Genomic DNA, 27,148 nt, shown 5'->3' with positions numbered 1-27,148 from the left:
ATACACAAAAATAAACTCAAAATGGGTTAGAGACCTGAATGTAAGACTGCACACTATAAAACTCTTAGAGGAAAACATAGGAAGAACACTCTTTGACATAAATCACAGCAAGATCTTTTTTGATCCACCTCCCAGAGTGATGGAAATTAAAACAAAAATAAACAAATGGGACCTAATGAAACTTAAGAGCTTTTGCAAAGCAAAGGAAACTACAAACAAGACGAAGACAACCCTCAGAATGGGAGAAAATATTTGCAAACGAATCAGCGGACAAAGAATTAATCTCCAAAATACATAAACAGCTCATGCAGCTCAATATCAAGAAAACAAACAACCCAATCCAAAAATGGTCCAAAGACCTAAATAGACATTTCTCCAAAGAAGATATACAGATGGCCAAGAAGCACATGAAAAGCTGCTCAGCATCATTAATTATTAAAGAAATGCAAATCAAAACTACAATGAGGTATCACCTAACACCAGTTAGAATGGGCATCATCAGAAAATCTACAAACAACAAATGCTGGAGAGGGTGTGGAGAAAAGGGAACCTCCTTGCACTGTTGGTGTGAATGTAAACTGATACAGCCACTATGCAGAACAATATGGAGGTTCCTTAAAAAACTAAGACTAGAATTACCATATGACCCAGCAATCGCACTACTGGGCATATACCCAGAGAAAACCGTAATTCATAAAGGCACATGCACCCCAAAGTTCACTGCAGCACTGTTTACAATAGCCAGTTCATGGAAGCAACCTAAATGCCCATCAACAGATGAATGGATAAAGAAGTGGTACATATATACAATGGAATATTACTCAGCCATAGAAAGGAACGAAATTGGGTCACTGTAGAGATGTGATGGATCTAGAGACTGTCATACAGAGTGAAGTAAGTCAGAAAGAGAAAAACAAATATCGTATATTAACGCATCTATGTGGAACCTAGAAAAATGGTATAGATGAACCACTTTGCAGGACAGAAATAGAGACACAGAGATGTAGAGAACTAATGTATGGACACCAAGGGGGGAAAGTGGCGGGGTAGGGGTGGTGGTGTGATGAATTGGGAGGTTGGGATAGACATATATACACTAATACGTATAAAAGGGATAACTAATAAGAACCTGCTGTATAAAAAATAAATTAAAAAAACAAAAAAAACCTATCTTCTCTGGTAAAACTCCATTCATGTAAACAACATCCATTAAAGTCACTACAAATAAAATAAACAATATGTATACAAAGATATGCAAATAGTCAAAGTATTTTATGTATTCTTTGAACAATTTTACACATTAAAATGTACCAACTATATTAAAAAATATTATAAAAAATACTATTTAGCATAGTATTTGTAGTCCAGAAATTATTGGGACTAAAGATCAAAGTTTGATTTTTTAAATAAAAGAATAAAATTATTTGAATGATCTATTATCAACTGAGTTTTCTAATAAGTTTAAACATAATAGTTTGTCTCATTTTTCTGTTCTAAAACTAAAACTAGCTATCACTGGGGTGTCTACACAATCCAAAGACAACCTCTCTGAAAACAGCCACAACTTCTCAATCTAAGAAGTTGCCCCTCCCTTATAAAAGTATGAATAGGTATGTTTGTGACATTTATTATATTCATTGACACATTATATTTCGCTATCACTGCATATCCCTGATATTCTTGGATCTCTATGGGTGTTTTGAAAATATCTAACTTTCCCTTTTATTCATTGTGTCAGTTATTGAATCGACAGCCTATCATATTCATGTCATTTCATTAAAAGAAGGCTTTAGGCATATAAATAGTTAAATCAATTTTTACTAAGCATTACCTAGGATGTGCTCCTACAAACCTTCTAAAAGACATTTTTTAAATAAAAGAAATGGCTTTCCTCTGGCTTTCCTCATTCCTATACCAGAGAAAACATTTTTGTAGCCACTGTTGTTTTAAAAACAGCATGGCCCACTAGACTTTGGGAAATCACCAAAATGTTAAAGAAGATATTAAAAGGAATAAGGCTAAGTGCACTACTACTTTTCAAGCATTACCTGATCAGTTATGGTCCCTCCTTCTCATAATTCATCTTAAATATGCCAGATCAGCAAAATTATAAAAGGAACTATATAAAAATTCCACACCTGTCATACGTGATCAAGAGATGCCTGCTACTGCCAGACCCCAGATTTATTAATGAGCAGAACATATTATAATTGTCAGATGACTTGTTACAAGAAAGAGATAAAGTGCTGTAGTCACTGGGATGCAGGCCAGGTTTTAGAAGATGTCCCTGTCCCCCTCCTCCCCCCATCTCCTGCTGTAGACCTGAAATGAACTAAGGCCGGGAACTCCTCATCATGTCAAGGCTAAGCCAGGCCCCTCAGGCCCTCAGGAAGCCCGAGGTCAGCGGCATGATCCGGACCATCGGCCCGGGCCCCCGCCAGGCCCCGTCCTGGGTCAGCAAGGCATTTCTGTCAACCAGTTCTGTAAGGAGTTCAACGAGAAGACCAAAGACATCAAAGAAGGCGTTTCTCTGCCTACCAAGATTTTTGTGAAGCCTGACAGGGCATTTGAAATCAAAATTGGCCAACCCACTGTTTCCTACTTCCTGAAGGCAGCTTCTGGGATTGAGAAGGGGGCCCCACACACAGGGAAAGAAGTGGCAGGCCTGGTGCCACTGAAGCACGTGTAGGAGATCACCGGCGTCAAAGCTCAGGATAACGTCTTTGCCCTGCAGGACGCACCCCATCCTCTGTTGTGCACTCCGTCATTGGATCTGCCCGTTCCCTGGGCATTTGTGTGGTGAAGGACCTCCGTTCTGAAGAGCTGGCAGCTTTCCAGAAGGAGCGAGCCCTGTTCCTGGCTGCTCAGAAAGAGGCAGATTTGGCAGCCCAGGCAGAAGCTGCCAAGAAGTGACCCCTGTCCCCCACCCTCCAGGATTTTGAAGGGGGCCAGTTGGGAAGGCGGGGCCAGCGGGGAGGAAGGGAGGTCACATCAACCTGACCTCTCCCTGGCAGAGTTCAGCCCACCTGTTTCCCCATAACCTGGCAGGACCTTCAGTCTCTCCACTGCTCTTCCAGATAATGTAGGATGTGCTTTTTCAGGTAAAGAATGACTTTTCAGTGAGGGGGGCTGGTGTGGCTGGTCTACATTAAAATTTTAGATAAAACAAACTTCCTGCTTCGAAATTGATATTTTGAGTAATAACACCTGGCAGTAAGGAAGCATTCACCTCAGCTACACCTCATTTATCTATATTATATATAGATATAGATCTATCTATCCATATATCTGTATGCCCTTCCTTATTATCTACTATCAGCACCAAAAATACCAAAACTTCCTCAACACCTATATGATTAAATGTTGATTCTGTGAAAAGAAGCTTTGCACTCTCAAGACCTGTTAACTACCATAACATAGGGATGATTTACAGTGGCTCACAATTTTCCAAAGGGTCCAGTTACAAGTTAGTGCAGTGTTTATAACATTATAATTGTTTTGTTTGTTTTGTTTTGTTCTTTTGGCCGCACTGCGCAGCGTGCAGTATCTTAGTTCGGGACCAGGGATCGAACCCGTGCCCCCTGTAGTGGAAGTGCAGAGTCTTAACCCTGGACCACCAGGGAAGTGCTTATAACGTTATAATTTTCATAAGGGAATTTAAGAACCTTCCCATATTGGACCATTCTGTTTATTAAGAGAAGACTTAGGATACCTGCTGAGATTACGATTTCCTCTGAGAACTGCTCAGAAATGAAGGCAAACAATCAAACAGTTAAAGAATTACACTTAGGGCTTCCCTGGTGGCGCAGTGGTTGAGAGTCTGCCTGACGATGCAGGGGACACGGGTTCGTGCCCCGGTCCGGGAAGGTCCCACATGCCGCGGAGCGGCTGGGCCTGTGAGCCATGGCTGCTGAGCCTGCGCGTCCGGAGCCTGTGCTCCGCCAACGGGAGAGGCCACAACAGTGAGAGGCCCGCGTACCGCAAAAAAAAAAAAAAAAAAAAAAAAAAAAAAAAGAATTACACTTAGAGTTAGAATTACACTTAGAATTGGAATTATGGGTTCCCTACCCCAATAGCCATATCACTTGCCTAACCTCCATCCCTCCTCACCCACCCACCAACACACACATACATTTTTTTTCCCCATAAACAAACCTGATTTTTGCACACCTTGAAGTGGCAAAGTTCTTCAGAGGAGGCTGGGTCCGCCTCCAGCCCCCGAGGTCTCATTGCTCTGGCCATGGTTTGGTTTGGGCACAGCACAAAGCAACTCCAGCCAACAGCACATGAGAGCATATCTGTCAGGATGCCTCTGGCAACGCTTTTCTCACTTTAAAGAAGGGCTTAATACAAGGACAATTCTTTTCTCTACCTCTTGACTTTGTCACTGGAACCAGAGGAGCCATTCAGGGACCAAGGGGACAAGCTCCAGGACACAGAGATAAGAGGAACACATGTCAATGGAAGCCATGGAGAAAACAGATATATCCTGGAGTCTAAAGTCAACCCTGAAACTATAGTAGTTCCAGACATCTTGTTTTATTGAGTGTATCTTAGCTGGGTTTTTTAGGATTTGCCACAGAGAGAATAGAGACTTTCTGCTATTGCATCAGGCATTTAAATTCTCTTTAGTTGAAGAAATAGACTCACAGACATAGAAAACAAACCTATGGTTCCCAAAGGGGAGAGGGGGGTGGGGGAGGGATAAATTAAGAGGTTGGGATTAACATATACACACTACTATATATAAAATATGTAACCAACAAGGACCTACTATAGCACAGGGAACTCTACTTAATATCTTGTAATAACCTATAATGGAAGAGAATCTGAAGAAGAATAGATATATACATATGTATAACTGAATGTATAACTTAATTGCTATGCTGTACACATGAAACTAACATGATATAGTAAATGAAATATACTTCAATAAAAAAATAGAAGAAAAAAATAAAAATAAAAAAATAAATTATCTTTAGTTGAGTTTCTGCCTATAGAATGCAACATGAGATTGCTTTACCTTTCCATACATGTTGTGAAGAATACAAAACCAATAAATTTTAAAAGGATTAAATACAATAGCTGTTTTATGTATTAATGCACATAATATTGTCACATAATTCTTTTTCCCCTGTGCTAGCTCCACAATTTGCTCATACTTATTTTTATGTAGTATGCTATATAATAATTGCTTGTTTATTTGTCCTTCTCTCCTTTCTAAGATATATGAAGGTGGGAACACCTTATTCTTTGTTTTCAGAGGCTTAGCACAGACCACAATTCATGGTCAGGCCTTAACTATCCCTTGTTGAATTGAATTCAATTTTATCAATAATGAAAATGAATATGTTAAAGAGTACCTTCCTTGGATGTTTTGCAAGGCATAATTAGATACTAGAGATTTTGCTACCTAGAATTTATAACCCCAGTGAATAATATCAAGTTGCATTGCACAAACATGACAAACACTAACCCAAATTGATCCTCTTTTCATATTTCCTCTCATTTCACAACATTGATATTCTTCACCCCAATCCATTTTCACATTTGTTAATGACACTTCCAAAGTATTTTATTGAATTTTTTTTTTTTTGGCCATTTTCACTATCACTGCTCTACCTCTTTTATCCCATTAAACTAGCTTAATGAATTTCCTACTCTTCCAGTAGTTTCTAAAGCTACAATTTTAATCACGCAACTTCCTTATTCAAAACCTTTCAACAATTCCCCACAGTCTACAGAAAAAAAAAAAAAAAATCACACTCTTCAACTTGGCAATATAAGTTCTCCTACAGTCTTCCCCCAAACTACTGATATCCATTATTGATCCACAAGTATCTTATACTATGTCCAATCTAGTCTACTTACTGCATCTTTTCCTAGAACATGCCCCATGGAAGACCCACCATACCTTTGGGCTAGCCATTACTACTTTATGTCTAATACATGAATCCTAATATATAAAATTTACTTTCTAAAACACTCCAAGAAGCTCTTTCTAATACTCCCATAATACTGTCCCTTGTACCATGTTCTACTTTATGGGAGTTATTTTGCATGTCTTATATCTCCCACACAATATAAGCTCAAGGATGGTATGAGCGTGGGATGGTATCATTCAAGTACCTCACATACATCATCCTAACTCATATGGTAGCAGGCATAAGTTCAATGTGAACACAATTTGAGATGCACAGAGGAACTTCCCCTCACTTTATTATACGGGTTTACTAAAAGGAGACATTACTTGGAATATGTAGTAGGAGTTACAGAATCAGCAAGTCAGAGCAACTTTCTAATGAACATTTTAACTAGTCTTTTTTCTAAAAACACATTTAATTATATATTTCTGTAAGTGACTAGAGTATGTTTCTCTCCTACCTGCCATGTGGTAAAGAGATGTACTATAAGCTTCTTTCTGATACTGAAGAGGAGAATGAAGTGAAATCAAAAGTGTTCATTCCATTGGACAAAAACAGCAGGTAAAGATCTGACTCGGTAAATAGAATAATAATTGGAATATACACGTTTTGGAAGAATGCGCCTCCTTCTATTCAAAGACTTGGAACATGTTTAGATAACTGTCACTGATATATTTCACATAGTTTTTATTCCTCTAGAAAATCATTCTATTCACACTAACACTGCAAAATTTAACATACTCAACTATTATAAGCACCGTTCCTCAATAAAAAAAAAACCCTGTTTTTTACAGTATTTAAGACCAAAAGAATTCCTTCTGTTCATCCCAATTATATAAGTATTACTACCACTACCTAGCTGATCTTTTCAACACCTCCACAAGTCTCTTGGACAATGGCACTGCTGGCTGTCAAGCAGACTGATGGCTTTCACTGAGCAGCCCTATATGTAAAATTCAGAATTCACTTTAACAGTCATTTGAACTGTCACTGTATGAATTATGGACTGAAGCACATTCTGCTTTGCCATTTCAAAAGGAAAGCTTCTTGTGAATATTAAACTAGAAGTGGGAACGGCATTTTCAAGTCAAATGATTTAAACTACATACCTGGGTTTAGAAGGAGCTTTAAAAAACTATTTTGTTTCCATGGAGAAAAACATCTCAAATTCAAATGATCTTGTACTTTTATTATAATAATGTATATATGTATGTATGTGGTGCACATATATATTCATAGCTGTGACTTTTTTTTCTTTTAAAAATATCTTCCTTATATTACAGAATTAAAATTCTTGGAACCTTTGTGTAAACCACGTGTGTTAAATAATATAGGAAGATCCAAAATGAATTGAAGACATGACTTTTTCCCTAGAAAGTTATATGTTATACCTGAAATAACATGTCCGTAATTATAAAACAACATCATGATATGTAAAATATATTGAATAGCCTGAGTGATTTCAAAGATTTCATTAGTAACTCTGGCTCTGTGTTTGATTTTGGGTCCAATCATGAAGCAGGGGGATGACGTGAACAGGAAGAGATGCCAGGAAGCCTCAGAACGTGGTGTGATACCAGCAAAGGCAATGAAGTGGATATCAGCATGGGAGGTGGGGAGTGATTTCTGTGAGTAACTACAATGACTAAATTTCAAAAAGCAGTTTAGGAAAAATTAATGAAGATATTATGTGCTCATAGACTGGAAGAATTAATATTGTTAAAATGTCCATACTACCCAAGGTAATCTAGAGATTCAATGCAATCCCTATCAAGATTCCAATGGTTTTTTTTCACAGAAATAGAACAAACAACCCTAAAATGTATATGGAATCATAAAAGACCCCAAATAGGCAAAGCAATCTTGAGAAATAAGAACAAAGCTGGAGGCAACATGCTCTCTGATGACAAACTATATTACAAAGCTATAGTAATCAAAGCAGTAAGGTATTAGTATAAAAACAGACACTAGATCGATGGAACAGAATAGGGAACCCAAAAATAAATCCATGCATATATGTTCAATTAGTTTACAACAAAGGAGGCAAGAATATACAATTAGGGCAAGGACAGTCTCTTCAATAAATGGTGTTGGGAAAATTAGGCAGCCACGTTGAAAAGAATGAAACTGGACAACGATATTACACCATGCAAAAAATTGACTCAAAGTGGATTAAAGACTTAAACATAAGACCTGAAACTCCTAGAAGAAACCATAGGCAGTAAGGTCTTGACATAGGCCTTGGTGATCATTTTGAATCTGACACCAAAAGCAAAAGCAACAAAAGCAAAACTAAACAAGTGGGACTACTTCAAACTAAAAAGCTACACAGGAAAGGAAACCATCAACAAAAAGGCTGCCTACCAAATAGGAGAAAATATTTGCAACTGATAAATCTGATAAGGGGCTGATATCCAAAATATATAAAGAATTCATACAACTCAATAGCAAAAAAGCAAGCAATCTGATTTTAAAAATGGGCAGAAAATCTGAATAGACTTTTTTTTTTTTTTTTTGCGGTACGCGGGCCTCTCACTGTTGTGGCCTCTCCTGTTGGGAGCACAGGCTCCGGACGCGCAGGCTCAGCGGCCATGGCTCACGGGCCCAGCTGCTCCGCAGCATGTGGGATCTTCCTGGACCAGGGCACAAACCCATGTCCCCTGCATCGGCAGGCAGACTCTCAACCACTGCGCCACCAGGGAAGCCCTGAATAGACATTTTTTTCAAAAAGACATACAGACGGCCAAAAGGCCAAGGAAAAATGCTTAGCATCATTAATCATCAGGAAAAAGTTAAACAAAACCACAGTGAGTGGGGTGGTGGTGGTGGTGGTGGGATGAATTGGGAGATGGGATTGACATGTATATACTAATATGTATAAAATAGATAACTAATAAGGACCTGCTGTATAAAAAATAAAATAAAATAAAATTCAAAAAAAAAAATCAAACCACAGTGAGATATCACTTCACACCTGTCAGAATGGCTATTATCAAAATAACAAATAACAACTGTTGGAGAGGTTTTGAAGAAAAGGGAACCCTCGTGCACTGCTGATGGGAATGTAAATTGGTGCAGTCCCATGGAAAACACTATAAAATTCTTCAAAAAATTAAAAATAGAACTATGATATGATCCAGCACTTCCACTTGTGGGTATTTATCTGAAAACAAGAAAACACTAACTCAAAGGATATATGCAACCCTATGTTCATAGCACTATTATTTATAATAGTCAAGATATAGAAACAACCTAGGAGTCCCCTGATGGATGAATGAAGAAAGTGCAACAAATATATATGTGTGTGTGTATATATACATATATATTTCAGCTAAAAAAAAAAAATGAAATCTTGCCATTTGTTACAAATGGTGTTGGGAAAATTGGGGAGCCACACTGAAAAGAATGAAAATGGACAACGATATTACACCATGCAAAAAGTTAACTCAAAGTGGATTAAAGACTTAAACATAAGACCTAAAACTATAAAACTCCTAGAAGAAAACATAGGCGGTAAGGTCCTTGACATAGGCTTTGGTGATCATTTTGAATCTGACACCAAAATGGTGTCAGATGGACCTTGAGGGCATTCTGCTAAGTGAAATAAGTCAGACAGAGAAAGACAAATAAAATATGATCTCTCTTTCATGTGGAATCTAAAAAAATAATAAGTTTTTTAAAAAAGAAAAAGCTCATAGATACAAAGAATAGATTGGTGGTTGCAGAGGGTGGGAGAGGGAGTAGGAGAAATGGGTGAATTGTTTGTTTTAGTTTAAATAAATTGATTTATTTAAAAGAAAAAACTGGGCCTGCAGTTTGAAGACATTGAAAATGTGTTTCCAGGAAAAAAAAAATTAATGGAGGAGTCAGTTAATGAAGAACATTGAATACTGGGCTGAGCATTTTAAATTTTACATAATAAGCATCAGTGACATGAATATTATGTTAAAATTATGTTAAGAAGATTCTGATGAAAATGCTTAAGTTGAATGAGACTTGAGCTGGCCATGGAGATTATTGGAGGTGGGGTGCAAAGAACAGGCTTAGACCAATGAAGCATGCTAGCAAGAGCTATATTAATTTAAATAAGAAGGAATGAAATGTTACCGATAAAGAATAGATGGAGATCAAGAACTAACTAAAAAAAAAAAAAAGAACTAATTAAAAAGCAAGCTGAAAAATAATACAAAACTATGGTGAGTTTTGAAATGCAGAATTCTGGAGGATTATAATGATATTGGCGATGGTGGATAAACTGAAAAAATATTCTAGTTTGAGGTTATTTGTATCAATTAATTAGCAACCAGAAGTCTGCTATAAAAACTATGTGCTTAATATATATTTCTATGTATATGAAGATATATAGGGCTATATAAATAACTAAATTCAGGATATTTACAAAGTCTTTATATAATGTTAAATTGTATGATATGTACTTTAGGTATTTGTGGGAAAATAAATGAATTAATCTAACCTTTGTGAGGAGGTGAGAATAACTACAATTCAGTCTTGTGTTTTGGTTAGAATCTTCGTAGATTCTCCATGAAGTGAGTCATCCTACCTACTATTGAGTACATTTATACTTCCGGTTCACAACGAAGAATATAACCCTAAACTCTTTGCATTCTTAATTATTAATCAAAACCATCTATATAAAAAACGTTTTTAAGGAAGATTACATGACAGACTCAGTAACCTCAGGAGTTTTTTTTTTTTTGTCCTAAAATATGTATCTGAAATACATGTATGTGTGTCCTGTAGATCTACTTTAAGTGAATAATTCTTTCTAGTTATATCAGCACCTGACAGTGAGATGTCACAAAAGTCTTATGAAATTTGCTCTTCTTTTATGACAGGAAAGTGGGTGAGGATATTGTACACTAACCAAGATCCACGGGACCAATGTCCTTTCAATTTGAACACCAAGAAAAGCTGTATTTCTCCTGAACTGCTGGTTTATTTCTCATCTTATGTGACCAATCATGTCTTTGCTCTAACTCTGTGGTCCATCTCTGGTAACTACATAGGAACTCATGGAATTCATATCGTGTACCAACTCTACACCTGATTCATTTTCACCCCCTTATTATATTTTTCTTCAGCTGTTTTTTTTTTTCTATTTATGCTATTGCACATAGTTATGTGAACCACTGCAAATCTTTTTTGGAACAGGTGAAACATACTAATAGGTACACCTAAATGTTAAGGCCTCCATCAAGTAATTTGACATTACCACATTTAGATGTCATAACATCTCTGCAAGAGGATTTTCATGATCACCAGCACAATTACTGAGAAAAATGAATTTCAGGTGGGTACAAATACCTTAGGGAGTAGAAGTATAAGTAGAAAATCCCAAAGTTCTACTGAGAAACATAAAAAAAAAACCTAGCCATATCAAAAGAAAGGTAATTGTTGTGAATTGTTGTGACTCCTGGGATATCGATTACCTTTAGCCTATTTCTACTATAAATAAATAAATATTTAAATAAACAAAATCTCTGCTTTGTTTGTTTCACTAATTTCCTATTTCAATCCACTTTATTTAGACTGTCAAAAGAACAATGCTCTATATGGAGAGAGGAAAAATTATTTTCTCCCAGAAAATATTACCAACTTCAAAAATTCCATAACTTTTCTCGAGTTACTCATTGTGATGCTAGCTTAAAGGGATGCAGATGCTATGTGATTCCTTTACCCTTCCAAAGCATTCACATTTCTTTGTGTTTTGTTCCTTCTGTTATTTCACAGCATTAAATCACATCTGTTTAGTTGTAAACATAGGGGGTAGGCATAATAATTAGATTCTGGTTCTAGCTCTTAGGATTATGTAATTTGGAACAAGTCATGAATTTCTGTACCTCAGGACATTCATCCTGTAAGAAGGGGAGGATACCAGATTCCTCAGAGCTGGTGTGAAGATTCAATGAAATAACATGGGACATGCATAGAACAATGTGTGGCGTTCTATACCTTCTTCAATATCATCACCTATTTTCACTTCATCTTCTGTATTTTCAGTAAAGAAGTGGAATAGCACAGGAACTCTTGTGGAGAGATAGGCAAGAAATAGAAACATCATACAAAAGCTTCCATCTACAATTTGCCAGAGTCATCATCCCATGGTGTGGTCGTGACTAAAGTCATTGCCATCACTCCTGACTGGAACTTGTGCAGCTTACTAATCACCAGATCCGATTCCTAGGGGATGGAGTGGTATTTCAATTTTTGACAGACCTGACACAGCAGGCTGTCCATTATTAAACCACACATCTGGTCCCTCTTGTTAATAACTGGTTGTTTGCAAAATGTGGACAATCTGCACGTCTTCCCACAGGGAGTTAAATGAGGTTGAAATGTGTTAACCCACTTTTATCCCTATTCACACAGTGATTTACAAGATGGGCTAAGTGTGCCCCCGTAATAATTCATCATTCTGTTTCTGTGCAAGGTCCACTGCAAGACAGCCAAGAACAAGCTGTCCTTTAGTCCTTAGATTCACTGGTTTTTGGCTTTGTGTGCAAAGTCCATTTCTTGCACATACATAGTGTGAAAAGTAGAAATAATACAACTCTGAGTTTAAGAAAGGCGCACACAGAGGGAAATGATTCTCACTCTTTAAAGCCGTGGCGTAATTGCAGCAGTGCTGAGAAGACTAAAGCACAGTCCAAAGAGAGGCCCGGTTACAAGTCTGAACAGGAAAGGGGTCCAAGAGTTGAGACTTGCTGTCAGGCAACAGTGCCCTACAGACCAGCCAAGCTTGGCAGCCTGGGTTTCTGTTTCTACTTCCCTTCACTGCTTCTATTTGTCAAAAAAAGACAAAGATAAATATGATCAATCCAAGACAAAATCGGGGAGAGAAATCTCACTGCCCCCAGTCACCCTTTTCCGCGGATCCTCTTCTCAGTTTCCGCAGGAGTATTTCCCCCCCTACTCCTTTCAGGTGACTAGGACTTTCCAGCCTCTACCGAATCCCTTTCCCAACTCCAAACCCATCCCCACTTCCCAGCCAAAGAGGACAGGTAAATCTAATACCACGGGAGCACTCAGCTTACACAAATGATTTACTCTTCTGAGTATGTGCAGTGGTTCTTCCTTCCCTTGAAATTATACTACATCTCAGATTCTCCTTAAGAGAATCTAGTTCTGATTATTGAGGAATCAAGGTCAGATATTTTGAATTCACTCTTCTGCTTCCAGATGATCAGATATGAAGGACCCAATGCCATTCTTACAGCGCTTTCTTGACTTCACAACACCTGGGTTTTTATTTATCTTCTGCAAGCACGTACATGGTCACTCTTGCACATGAGAGATATGCAATCAAATATCACAGTGGCTCAGGGTCATGCAATACCCAGACACTGTAACAAATTATGAGGCCAAACATACACGAACAAAGATTTGGGTTGGAGCGATGGAGGAACCTAAGGAACCACAGCCTATGCTCTGTAACACATGAGTATAACAAATCAACAGTGACATAATACAGAATATTAGAAAAGTTATCAATATTAATGATTGTTGTAGGCGAAAGAAAACTAATAATGTGATTTGGCTGGCAAAGTAAAGCTCATGATTGCAAAATGTGGCAAATTTAGTGCTCGCTTCTGCAGCACATATACTAAAATGCGGCAAATTTCTTCATTTCTACGTTAATTAGAATCGAAGTACAATAATCATTATAAATGTGTATTAGGTATAAATATTTAATACGGATTATATTAAACGTTTGACAGATTAACAATGTTCTATATTTTATTGAATTGCAAGGGTAAAATATCTATGCTCAGTCTTTATAATTTGTTCATAAAGTTTGGTCATTTGCTTACAGCTTTAAAAACCTTACATACCACCACCATGACTACCAGAAAGAAGTTTCTGGCTCAGCTTAACTTTATCCACTCTACTTGGGCGGTACACTCAGTATGAAAGGGGACTCCCGCCCACCACCCGCTTCACTCACATCCTAGTTTTTACTACTCCACACAGCCAGTTTGAATTTGTACTGAGGTTGAGATTTTCTCAGTGCTACAGATGCACCTTTTTCTTTTTACTCTGTTCTCCAAGTAGTTTTCTCTTAAATTGCAACTTGATTGCTGTCTAATGATTAAGATACTTGTGAAAAAAAAAATCATGACCTATTAAAAAAAAATCCCATATCCAGTCAAAAATTGTCAAAGAGTAAAAGTAATTGTCCTTCTGGATTATTACCTATTGTTTTGATTACTTTTACAGAGAAATTTTAAATTAGCAACTTAAGACTCAGGAAAAGCATTAGTTTAAAGACATCTTGATTGAAGGTATTAAATACAGCTCAGAAAAGGCCACCCTTATTAAATTTCAAACTATAAATATACAAAGCTACTGGTTAAATTTCACTGTAAAAAGTATTTCTTCTTGTTTCATTTTCTAAAGGCAACTTAGACAAGCATGGCACATAAGTAAGACAACGTTGGCAACACATAAATACACTAATAAAAACAGATGAACCATCAATGACAAAATGATATATAAACATATAAACGATAAACAAGAGCATGATTTTTTTTTGCTTTTTTTTGGGGGGTATAGTTCTTTTACAATGTTGTGTTAGTTTCTACTGTCCAGCAAAGTGAAGTAGAGTTCCCTGTGTTATACAGCAGGTTCTCATTACTTACCTATTTTATACATATTAGTGCATATATGTATAATCTCCCGATTCATCCCCCCCCCACTTTCCCCCCTTGGTGTCCATACGTTTGTTCTCTACATCTGTGTCTCTATTTCTGCCTTGCAAACCGGTTCATCTGTACCATTTTTCTAGATTCCACATATATGGGTTAATATACGATATTTGTTTTTCTCTTTTTGACTTACTTCACTTTGTATGACAGTCTCTAGGTCCACCCACATCTCTACAAGAGCATGATTTGAAAAAGCCAATAAAAGTATCGCATTCACTATTAACCAAGCTACAGGTACACGTGATGACTAAAGATATTGTTAATTTTTATTTGGTACCAATAATGAAGACCAAAATAAGCTTTCATTTGTATTACTTCTCTTACTACCTTTCAAATCTATTTTTGCAGAAGTTGAGTTACATTACTAACAGAGAAGGAAAAAAGTATGCTAATTCTGATAAAACAATAAGTTAGCTGAAATCATTTTCTTGGTCATCCATCTGGATTTATGTCTTTCTACCCATCCTCTAGACTAACTTGAAGGTGCAGTGGAGAAGCTGTTTAGTAGCAAGTTTAATCTCCTTAAAATGTCACACACCTTATGTGGAAAATGAAATTGCTACATTCCAACTTCCTTCACCCAAGATTTATTATACATAGAGGTATCTTGAGAAAAGTGTAATACTCACAGAAGAGGTATTACAAATAAGTAACCATATACAAAAAGTGGATATATAAGAGTGGTTAAATGGAATCAAACTTTAAATTCCAATAAATTTGAAACGCCGTATTTCAATTTTATTAATAAGAGTAGGTAAAAAGAAAAAATCACATGTTTTTATATAAAATATGGATGTCTGAATTATTGGTAACTATTGAAAAATAATAATTATTACACTATCTTTTTCTCTGCATTTTATATATTTTATATATATATATATATATATATATATGTATGTAAAGTCAATTTTTGCACCATTACCTACTTCACCAGTAGGTAATTTTTTATTGCCTTATTCAAGGAGATTTCTCTTAATATAATAGTGCTAAAAGACACTGAATAGTCTGGGTTTTCTGATAATAAGTGCTTAAATCATTTTTATAGATATTGCATATGCATGGTTGGTTCCACTATATAATTAAACAGTAAAAATAACATTTCGTTCTTTTTAATAACAATTAAAATATTTTAAAAGTATATTTACTGACCTGAACATAAAAATTAGAATAAGAACTTTATATTAAATGGCTACTTTTCAAAATAATATATAATTTAATAAGAAAGATAAAATTGGTAACACATAAATGTGCCAGATGCCAATCCAAAACCCATTTTCCCAATTCAATTTGATTATATAAAGTCATATTGCATATTTTCATTGTATGATATCTAAACTTACACATACTCCAAAAGCTATCCAACATTCTCCCCATTTTATAAATACTTCTTAAACTATTAATCGATTGAACTGTACCCTTTGTTCAATCTCTTTTATGTTTTCAATTACTACAATGCACTAGGTGACTTGCTTGCATTACTTTTAAATTCCACCTACAAAATATGAAAGATATACTTAAAATTACTGGAGTTGCAACACCTGACCAAATATCTGAAAACTAGAATAATGTTAATTAAATAAATGGCCTGCTCCGATATGACTGCAACTGAGAATTGTCCATTAACAGTAATTTATCCACAGCTGTGATAATTTATCCACATCAAGTGCATTGTGTTCCAAACTTTAAAATTACTGAGTCATGATGAAGGATGAGAAGGGCTTGTCCTAACTGCCTAAAGGCATTTAAAACCTGAAATTTACCAATCTTTAACTGTAAGAGAATATTCTAAATTTTTATTGCTTTATGAATCTTAGAAACATTAAAATAGAAAAAAAAAAGGATTTTAACACTACAACAATTTTACATATTACAGAATGGCTCCCATATAAGATCAGTTAAATTCTGTCTCTACTCATATTGGTTTCAATCATAGAGTAACTTTGATGATATTAAGTATTCTAAATATTAAATTCAAAGTATATTAAGATTTTGAGCCATCTCTAATATATTGATTTTAGCTACTGTATTTTCAAGCCAACACTGAATATCCTATCTACAAATGCTGGATGCTCTTCTTGACAGTCTTAAAACAGAAATTCTGCAAGGATATCATCATAACATAAGCAATACTTTCAACATTCTGGGGGAAAATTCACCTCTAATTATATCTGTGAACACCTCCTGATCAAGCCCTGTTTCATTTTCTTTATTATATTCTTCCCAAAGCCTAACTTAGTGAGTCCCTCAGATGTAGCATGTATTCAAATATTAGCTGATTGGATAAATGACCATTAAAGAAATATTATACAAACCATTTAAATTAGATTTTTGTGTTCTATTCAGGAGGCCGAAAAAGTAAACACGCATTATATATACAACAGACATCCCTAAGGCATAAGCAGTGTTGTCATTTAGCAACTCTCAAACTTATTCATGGCCTCCCAGAACTAACGTTATTCCTGTGCTAAATTATCTTCACTGCTCTAACTCTTTTCCCTTCCGTGCTACTTAGAACAGGATACCAGAATGCAAATAAGGGAGAGGTAATTATGTAAGGAGGCACTGACCTATACGTTACATAGTCATTCCATATATTTCACATAGAATACAGATCTATCACATATACATTATACATATACATACATATTGCATGTATTTTAAGTGTGTGTCTGTTTCCCTACCAAAAGGTGATACAACATAAACGCAAGTGAATTATCCAAGGCTAGTTCACAGACAATCTACGGTGTGGAGTACACACTTCCTGTATCCTGATAGACCCACCAATATTCCCTCTGTAACAATACCCCTTCACACATCAGTGATATGCCTCACTCATTTTCACATGCCAGTCCAACATATCCTACTAAGATTGAATTTAAAATTCTTAAAATGAAGGGCAGGGTAGAAAGTGTCTACTTTCCTATCATCTAATTCCCCCGTCATTTCTAGGATGTGACTCTAGATGGGGAAGGTTCCCAGCCTGATCCAGATTCCCCCAGAAGAAGACCTTGAGTTAAGGATCAAAGCCTAAATAGCGTTTTTGGGAAATGATACAGAAAATACCAGTTAGGGAGAGGGGGAAGGAAGCCAATAAACTCGCAATACCGAGCCAGTTATCACCGTGAGCCAACTAGAGCTGAGTCCCATTGGACACAGTGTAGAGAACATGCTCCAGAATGGTCCCAACCAAGGAACTAGGAGGCTAAGGTATTTGTCTAACAAATCCGTATTTACTCAGTGGCCTTGCTCTCCAAGAGACCCTGGTGTGCACCTGAGGCCAGGAGAAAACAAACAAAAAACCTCAGACAGGCAGAGGGTGTTCATAGAAAATATCCAGAGAACATGGGCAGAGCGCTAGATGCATCTGTTGTTAGAAACTGTCTACTTATTCCTGTATGAAAGACTGCTTCCTCCTCGACTCTGCAGGAATTGAGTCCACAAGATAACTGAGCAGAATAAAATTGCTATTCAGCCTTAATCGCAAAGAGGAATTTGTGACAATACTAAAGACAAAAGAGATGACTTTACTTATTGCATATTAATTTAAGATTCTGAAGAAAATTTTAAAAGTTGCAAACTTCAAGTCGTAGGTGAAGAAGGGAACTAACATTAAGAGCACCTCACCTATGCTAGATGCTATAAAATTATTCTTATAAGTTCAAATTTAATTAAGTGGAGGGAACTTCGGAGCTTCTTGAGTAATTTCAGTCACAAAGTCATCTTTACAGTTGTAAGATATATCACCAACACAAGTATTTAATTTCTCAGAAACTGAGTTTCCTAGTCCTTAAAATAATTACCTACAATTCAGGGACTATGTGAGGATCGACTGAGATAACACATATCATAAGTTAACATATACATGTGTTTATATATATATATATAGAGAGAGAGAGAGATAGATATAGACATAGATATGTTACCCACACACATACATATAAGCATATAACATATAGCATAGTTAACATATAGCACTCGCCAAGTACTTAGTACCAACTAAGTGTTAGTTTTACAGAAATATCTTACAGAAATAAGATTACTGAATTTCATAATGGCTGAATGACTTGCCCAAGGCCACTCAGGTAGTGAAGAAATAAGCATAGGATTGAAACCTGGGTCCCTATTAATCAAAGGCTCTTGTCTTCGAAGATGGACAACTAATAGAACCAAAACAAAGTTTTCACGGAGCCACAAAATTACCTTTAAAGCGGACCCACGTTTGGTTCAGTAACAATACCTCATTTTAACAGTACGTATGGCCTAATTTTAAAGCTAAAGTTGGTCTAGCATAAACTTTCATTATAATACGTATTTTAAATAAACGTGCAAAACTTTTTTTAACATAGCAACGACTCATTTAGGAAGCAGTCAACTAACCAAAATTCTTAATTCCTGAAATATAACTTCAGCACCCCTAGAAAAGTGAAGGCAACCACATGGACAATTAGCATATTGGATACGATGCTAAAAAAACAAACAAACAGTGCTACCACCACCAAGTCCAAAATGTGTACTTCATGTGCTCAGCCCAACTCACACTTTTCCAATTAGGATTTCTATTCTACACGATGATCCTGACCTCCTGAAGTAACAAATACAGATCCAATTACTATGAACACTTCACTGTACTTGATGAGCCACTGAGCTAAGTTAATATAGTTCATCTAAATGTCAATTAGCATTGAAATTTGTTTAAATATTCTTTTCTTCATCTTCAGTCAACCAGAACACCTTACATTCCAAGCATACTCGTAAACTGGTATTTGTTCTTTAATTTTTTTACCAATATATATGTTTTTGCCTAAAAAAAAGAGATTGAACTGAAATATTATCCTCTACAAAACATCCATACCCCTTTAAATTACTAACATGAGACCAAAGAAGAAGTCCACAATTGATGCTCAAGATAAAATCCCCTGTGTGTAGGGTAGGGGTTGGTATTGAGAGCTGAGATGGGAAGGAAAAGAAGGAAGGTATTTCCCAGTGGTTGAACAAGGAGATTCTGAATGGGACCAATAATGGATATTTTATGCAATTAAAATAGAACATCAATACCAAACTGAACTTTAAGGAAACATTTCAGTTGAGTTGAAAGACTACTTAGTATACACATATTATTTTTAAACAAGGAAATGTGGCATGTGATACCTAAATGATTATTCTGGAAAATACTAAATTCAATGAAACATAAACTGTGCTTTTTAAATAATAATAAGACATAGCAAGAGGAATTCCAGAAGTTTAACTAGGCAAAACAGTGATGCTATAGATAAAACACATGAGCAACATTTTGCTAATAATAATATTTTAGTTTTGAGACTTAGTTTTAATTTTGTGACATATACACTATTTAGGTTAAGTACGTTATTTATGAAAAGGTTGGATCATACTATACGAACACCATTATTAGTAATAGTCATAGTTACCCGTTCAAAGTGAGTATTTTCCACTGCCAACGCTGTCATTTTCACTAACTACCTGTTACATATTTAAACCAATTGTCTACCTGCGTCTTCAAATGTTTAAAAAGCATAAAATTCCCAGTGGCAGGAGTCTTGACACCTAATCAAGACAAGACTGACACGGAGTAAGTAAACAGGTGGGTGCAGGTGATTTTAAGTTTCTAACGTGCTTTTTCAATCAACTTGGATGCATTTTCGAATTTGGTTAACAACACCTAAGAAAAAAAAATGAAAATTGACTGGCACTGATATTGCGTGCCATTTGGATGTAATTGTACCTCTCACGCCAGCCTCATACACACCCTAAGAAGGCACAGATAGACAAAAGAATAAGCACAAATAAATGCAACAAATACATTGCAGGGATCAGAAAGTGAAAAGGCAAAGAGTTCCTTGCCTACAGCAATTGCTCTAGAGAGTCAAAATGGAGAGACACGTCAAAGAGTCCCTTTTCCTCCCTCCCCCAGCCTCTGGCTCCTTTCCCTCCTCTCCCTCCTTTTCCCCTTCCAGCCTTCCCATCCCTCCCTTTTCCAGCTGCATCTACGGAACCACACTGCAGCACACCACTCACCTGTCGTCGTTCTGCCATCCTTGGTCCCCTAGCAGCAAATCCCGAAACCTGTACCTGGGAGGCAGAGGGGGCACTTCGCTCTCCAAATCAACCATCCTTTCTCAAAGAGTGGGAAACGTAAAACAACGAATGGAGGCGAGGAGGACAAGAGAAAGAAAATATTGCGGAGTAGAGGGCGAGGACTAACGAAATGCGGGAGATGGGCTGGAGCAGGGGAAGGGGCCTGGGATGGGGGAGGGGGGTCTGCTCCCAGCCGGAAGCTGAGGCTGAAAGGGGCCTGCTCCTCTCTCCTGAGGGTGTGATGGGGATGATGCAAACCCAGCCCAAGAGCAAAAGTCTGGCTCTGACAAGAACCAGCGCTGCCAAGGAACCGCCCCCAGGATCGGCGCCGCCTCTGGTCCCCAGGACTCGGGGGAGGCGGGAATGCAAAAGTTACTTCGCCCGAAAGAAAAAAGAGAAAAAACGCGCGGTGCCTAGAAAGAGGGGAGAGGGGTGGGCGTGCGCTCAGCGTTAGGGTGAAGCACTTTCCCTCACGGCGGGCGGCGAGAGCCTCCTCAGAGGACAGCTCCGGGTAGCAGGTCTCCTCAGGCGGACGCCCCGCACGGCCGCGCAGGCGCCGGGGGTCCCGGGGTTGGAGTCCCCGCGCGGCGGACGGGCTCTCCCCGTGGGCGGGGCCGCCTTGGAGGCCCCGCCAATGAGACGCCCCTCATTAGCATGACGGTGACGGCGGTGCCTGGGGAAGACCAATGGGGGCGAACCTAATTAGCGGCTTCCAGGGCTCCAACCCCCTCTCTGGAGGAGGAAGAGGACACGCGCGCGTGGAGTGTCCCCAGGTCCCCCAGCTCCTTCTCCTTGGCCGTCTCCAGCCAGGTAGGCGGGGTAGAAATGGCACGTTCCGGGAGAGGGAATCCCCGCTCCCAGCCCCAGGAAAGTCTTAGTCTTTTTTCTCACTGACTGAAAGCAAGGGAGGTGTTTCCCTGATCCTGGAAGAGAATGAAGGGCCACTTTAGGCCGCTGCAGAGAAACGATTAATGCAAGGAGGATGACATACTAGGAAATGAGCGCTGCTGCTACTCGTGGTGCTGTGGGCTTCCAAGTGGCCTTCACCTTGCCAGGTGTGCTCTTGTTAGTGGCCCACGCGGTCAGAGGAAGGATGAAACACACAGCCTGTTTTTGAGTATGGACCGCAGCTTATGGGAACCTGCTGTGTATACAAGCCCTAGTCCTATTTGCCTATAGTGTTTTTCCACCAAGAACCGATTCCATCAGGGTACGTACAGACACCAAATATTTCCCCCTCTGAGAGACTCGGGCCTGAGGATACAAGACTGTATCACGGCCCGTGCCCTCAGGATCTCATCGTTTGCTTGCAGGAACAAGCTTATAAATGAAGTGATACAATATGAGACACAGTAATCAAGCAACATATAAAGAGTTTTGGAAATACCTGTGAGATAACACACTTTTTCATGCAGGGAAGGGTCAAGACATAGAAAGTGAACTAAGACTTCTATGCTAGTTTGCAACTTACTCAAGGGAAGGGAAGAAAGCAATGGAGTGAGGAAAGAGAAGCCTATGAGTAGAGGCAAAGGGATATTTTTAAATGTTTGGTTTATTCGGGAGACAGTGATTAATCTGGTATGATTAAATTCTCAGTGAGGTCATGTAGTGGAGGGCTTAATACAGAACGTTAGAAATTCAAGAAGAAATCAGCAAAAAGGTAATAACAGATAAAATAGAATGAGTACCTACCTAAATCTGAAGAATCAGTGGAAATAGATGTCTCTGTCGTCCAGATCCAACCCATTCTTCCAGACCCATCTCAAATGACATCTCCTCTATTAGATTTCCTGATGCGTCCAGCTGGTTAAAATGCCTTCTTCCTTTGAACCCTTCATACCCTCTGTGAGTATTTTGCTTGTAGTGCTTATTATATTATGGCCTGCTGTGCATTTTTCTACATCTTATCCCCCTTCCTGTGGCTTATCTCTCTAGGACAGTGCATTCAAAATGAGTAAAATCTTAACAATGTTGAGATGCATTAAAAGCTTTTAAAGATAGTAAATTAATCTTTTTTCACATTTGCTTTAGCTCGAAAGTTGTGTATTTATGTTTTTTTGCATAAACTTTTGTCATCCCTTTGCCAAATGAGAAAGTTATATCACTACATTGCTAGTTGGGGGGAGATGGGGCCGGAAGAGAGAGAGAGAATATCTGTTTTATATTTTGGACCTTATCATCTGCTATAAAGATAGCTCTGTGAAGTTTGCTTTTTTTTAATGTTCCAGGCTAATATTTATATTTTTATTTATATTATTATAGTCTGCCTTTATATATTTGGCAGAAATCTGAAATATTTATGTATCAGTAACAGACTCAGAAGCAAGGCGCTAAAAACAGGGAAAAAATAGCTGTTGAGTGTTAGACTCCTGCAATGCTAGAGATTAGAGAGTAAAGCAATAGCATTTGACTTAAAAGAAAGTTGTGCTATGCAGCAGCTTCCCACTAGCTATTTTACATTCAGTAGTGTATATATGTCGATGCTACTCACACTTTGCCCCAGCTTACCCCTCCCCCCACATCCTCAAGTCTATGTCTACCTCATTCTATGTCTGCCTCATTATTCCTGTCCTGCCCCTAAGTTCATCAGTACCTTTCTTTTTTTTAGATTCTATATATATGTGTTAGCATACAATATTTGTTTTTCTCTTTCTGACTTACTTCACTCTGTATGACAGACTCTAGGTCCATCCACCTCACTACAAATAACTCAATTTCATTTCTTTTTCTGGCTGAGTAATATTCCATTGTATATCTGTGCCACATCTTTATCCATTCATCTGTCGATGGACACTTAGGTTGCTTCCATGTCCTGGCTATTGTAAATAGTGCTGCAATGAACACTGGGGTACATGACTCTTTTTGAACTAGGGTTTTCTCAGGCTATATGCCACTAGTGCAGTATTGTGAAGCAGTTATACTCCAATAAAGATATATTTAAAAAAGAAAAGAAAGCTGTACACCTTATTTTGGTGTCACTTTTATGGCAGTCTTAATTATTTGGCTTCCAAGTGCCCAGAAAACATTTTAAGAGGGAGCAAGTACCTCAGAAAGAAAGAAAAAAAATATAGAATAAGTAAAAACTTGCTCAGCTAGTAGTGTCATAGCCCAGCTGTTAAGGATACAAAGGGTACAAAGGACCATACTGTGTCAAAGCAGGTGGAGACCACTATGTGCCTTAAAATTGTCACAGTGAAGAATCTTATCTTTCTAAGTTTAAGAAAATAAAAAGAATAATGCAATCTAACAAATACTATCCTGACTTCTTAAAATATAGCAATATTTGGACATTGAAACTTAAATTTAGAATTGGAAGATCCTTTGCTCTCCATTCTATTTTTTTGTCAGTTTTCTGAAGGCAGACTTTTCATTTTTTGTCATTAATTTTGACTTTTAGCTCTCCCACCTGTCTTTCTATACTTTTTTCTCTTTTTTGTCATGTCAGTTCCTGCTGTTAAAATATATTTTACTCTTTCACTCTTTTTATCTTGGCTTCCTTTTTTCATTGTGCTCTTTTAGTGTTCCATTTCATAGACTCTTTTTCTCTGTGTGTGTGTGTGAAAGCTTTCATCCTACTATAACATGAAATTTGATTTTTAGAAACATTTTTAAACTTGGTTTTGTACATTACAATTTTGCACCTTACTCACCGGTGTTCTTAAGCACCCTAATCAACATCTAGTGTAGATTAGAGCAATAGACTAATTTGGTCCCATACTACTAAGAGAATACTCACCAAAAATCTTCTGAATTACAATGGTGATGGAGTAGAGCATGTTAAGAATGAGAATTAGGGAGAAGATTCATTCCCTAGTTTAAGAATTTTTCTTTCCAGAAAACACATTTGAGAATATCTTCTAATTTCTTCCTTTTCTTTAAAAGAAAAAAAATTGTTTTTTTAAATTTTTGATTTCCAGTACACTGATTGATTATATTAATATTTAAATATAAAAAGAAATGAGTCATTCCCATGATTGAAGAATGATTTTACTTACAAAAAAACAGTTTCTTGATCATTATCTTGTGAATAATGAACATAGTTGTGAGTATAGAATATGATGGATTTTTTTACCCAAAAAATATGTGCATATTACATGTTATTTTTATGACAACATTTTCAAAACTGTCAATGATTATGTCTACCTAGACCTGTAAAAGCTATTTGAAAATGAATTTTAAATAGAAAAAAGTAACTTTCTATGTGTTAGACTACCTACTTCATAGATGCTTCATCTGTGTAGGCAGAAAAAGACAGGATAATCCACATCTATTCAGCATCATTAAGCTACATAGCAACATCTCAGTGTAATGGAGAGAGATGTGTTCAATTAATTTTTTTAAACAAAGATTCATGGAGTAGTTACTATGAATTGAACCTCTCATAGTCTTAATGGGGGAGAGGAAGACCATACAATAGTTACACTAGAATGTGGCAGATCACACTCATTAGCACTGGCAGCCCTGTTGCTGAGGAGCTCAGAGGGACATATTCTGGTTTTGGAAAATCAGGGAAGGCTTTGTGGAGGAGCTCACATCTATACTGAGGGATGAAAAAAGTGAGTGAGTAAGAGAAGAATCAGCAAGTATACAGGTACAGATAATGGATATAAGAAAGCAATGGTAATTTGAGCTCAGGGTCTGTATTTAGATGGGGAGGGGGCAGAGAGGAGGGAGGAAAATTGGCAGGAAGGTTAGTAGCCAGGAGCTGCCTTCATTTATCATCTGGAGAGGCCAGGCAGGTCATGCCAACAAGTTTGGGTTTCAACTTGTAGACAGTGATGAATCTCTTGAGGATTTTTAAGTAAGTAAGTGACAAAGCCCAGTTTATGTTTGGAAAGACCGCCACGGTTAGCAGTGCAGATGATTGATTGGTGGGGAGGACAGGAAGGGAAGAAAGGGGACCATTTATGAGCCATACAGTATGTCAGGAGAGATATGCCAGTTGTCTGAAATGAGGCAGTGGTTACAATGCAGATGTAAAGGAGAGGACAGATTTGTAGGAAATTAGGAAGATGGTACTGGCAGGACTGGATAAGTGAGAGAGAGACTATGAAATTTAATGGGGAGTGAAGAATCGATGATACTTTCTAGGCTTCTGGGATGAGTAAGCACGTGAAGAGTTTACTGTTGGGTGAGATAGGAATATAGAAATAGGTTTGAGTGAGAAAATGAGTTCACTGTGAGCCATCTGCAAAAGGGAGAAGTCAAGAAGGTTTGAATCTGTGGGTCTGAATATAAGAAGCAAATTCTTATCCAGACAGAAAAAATCAGGAAGCATCATATAGAGGGGTAAATGCACCTGACTCGAGGCACTGGGAGAGCACAGCAGGGCAGACACTGAGCCTGTAAAGGTTCCCGGGAAAGGGGATGGGCTGGAGAGGTGGGAGGGATGACAGAAGGGAATTCAGCTTCTACCCGCAGCGTAGAGACGGGCATTTCTCTATTTTCTTAATTAGTTTTATTCTGTGACCCTTGATTCAAGCTAAAATAGATTCTATCTGCAGGAAGAAAAATGTAACAAACCCTGCCCTATATTCTAAGCATGTCCAGCCACATGAGCAGAATAATTTTTATTTCAGCAACACTGAAAAGAGGAAGCAGTAGAGAGAAAAGGAAAAGGCAGACCATCACAACTGATTCACCAATTCCACCTGAAAAGCACAGGTAAGTAGTTTAGAGGAAGGCCATCTGGAGATTTATGAAGATATTGTGGTAAGTAACATGATTTACCCAACACTTCTAGTGGTTTTTGTCATTCTAAAATTAAGACTTGCCCGAGAGGCAAATCTGTGTGTGTGCTTTACGGTGGAAGCTTGTCAGGAGTTATATTAATTTAATATATTAATATAATCTTTTATTATGAATATATTAAGAGCAATGTCCTCTGTGAGCTTCCTCCTTGCTTCCTTCCCTTTTCTCAAAGCTCTCCCTCAACACACATCTTATTCAGCATCACTCTTAATGATAACACACATCATCTCCCTTTACCTGCTTCTAAACTCTCTTCCTTTGACTGATTTTTTGGAGGAAAAACACAGAGCCAAAGGGGGAATTATTTAGTATCAAATGTGATTCAATACCTTCGAAGCATTTTATCCGACAGTAATCCAGGAATCACACCCACATGAGTCTTCTACCTACAAAACAAATATATTTTCTGCAGGGAAAAAAATCTCCAGCATGTTTGGAAAACTCCAGTTCTCATCTTTGATCTACCCATCCTTATGTTGCTAGGGTCCCAAATCCAGCTCACGGGTAGATCAGACAAAGCACCCTGTTCATGTTCGTTCCTCCACCTTCACCCTTGTCATCTCCAAACCTTCTAAAACAAGTAATGGCAGCTACGACTTGGCCTTTTTCACAAGGGTTATCAATTAGTGGGTGATCAACAACTGTCTAGTGAGT

At 37.6% G+C, this 27,148-nt stretch overlaps 1 protein-coding gene and 1 pseudogene across 4 annotated transcripts in view; one reads left to right on the top strand and one right to left on the bottom strand.

Moving 5' to 3' along the window:
• Positions 1 to 20,778, bottom strand: part of KCNT2 (potassium sodium-activated channel subfamily T member 2) — a 372,961-nt gene extending 352,183 nt beyond the window's left edge. For all 4 annotated transcript variants that reach the window (XM_060142019.1, XM_060142020.1, XM_060142021.1 and 1 more), the window contains exon 1: positions 20,684 to 20,778. In XM_060142019.1, coding sequence (XP_059998002.1) covers positions 20,684 to 20,778 — 95 coding nt within the window. The remainder of the gene's footprint in view (positions 1 to 20,683) is intronic.
• Positions 2,355 to 2,991, top strand: LOC132515656 (large ribosomal subunit protein uL11m-like; annotated as a pseudogene).
• Positions 20,779 to 27,148: the final 6,370 nt, after the last annotated feature.

This window comes from Lagenorhynchus albirostris, chromosome 2 (assembly GCF_949774975.1).
Source record: "Lagenorhynchus albirostris chromosome 2, mLagAlb1.1, whole genome shotgun sequence".
In the NCBI taxonomy this organism is placed as follows: domain Eukaryota; kingdom Metazoa; phylum Chordata; class Mammalia; order Artiodactyla; family Delphinidae; genus Lagenorhynchus; species Lagenorhynchus albirostris.
Note: the sequence above shows the minus strand (reverse complement) of the source record. Positions and strands in the feature narration are given on the sequence as shown.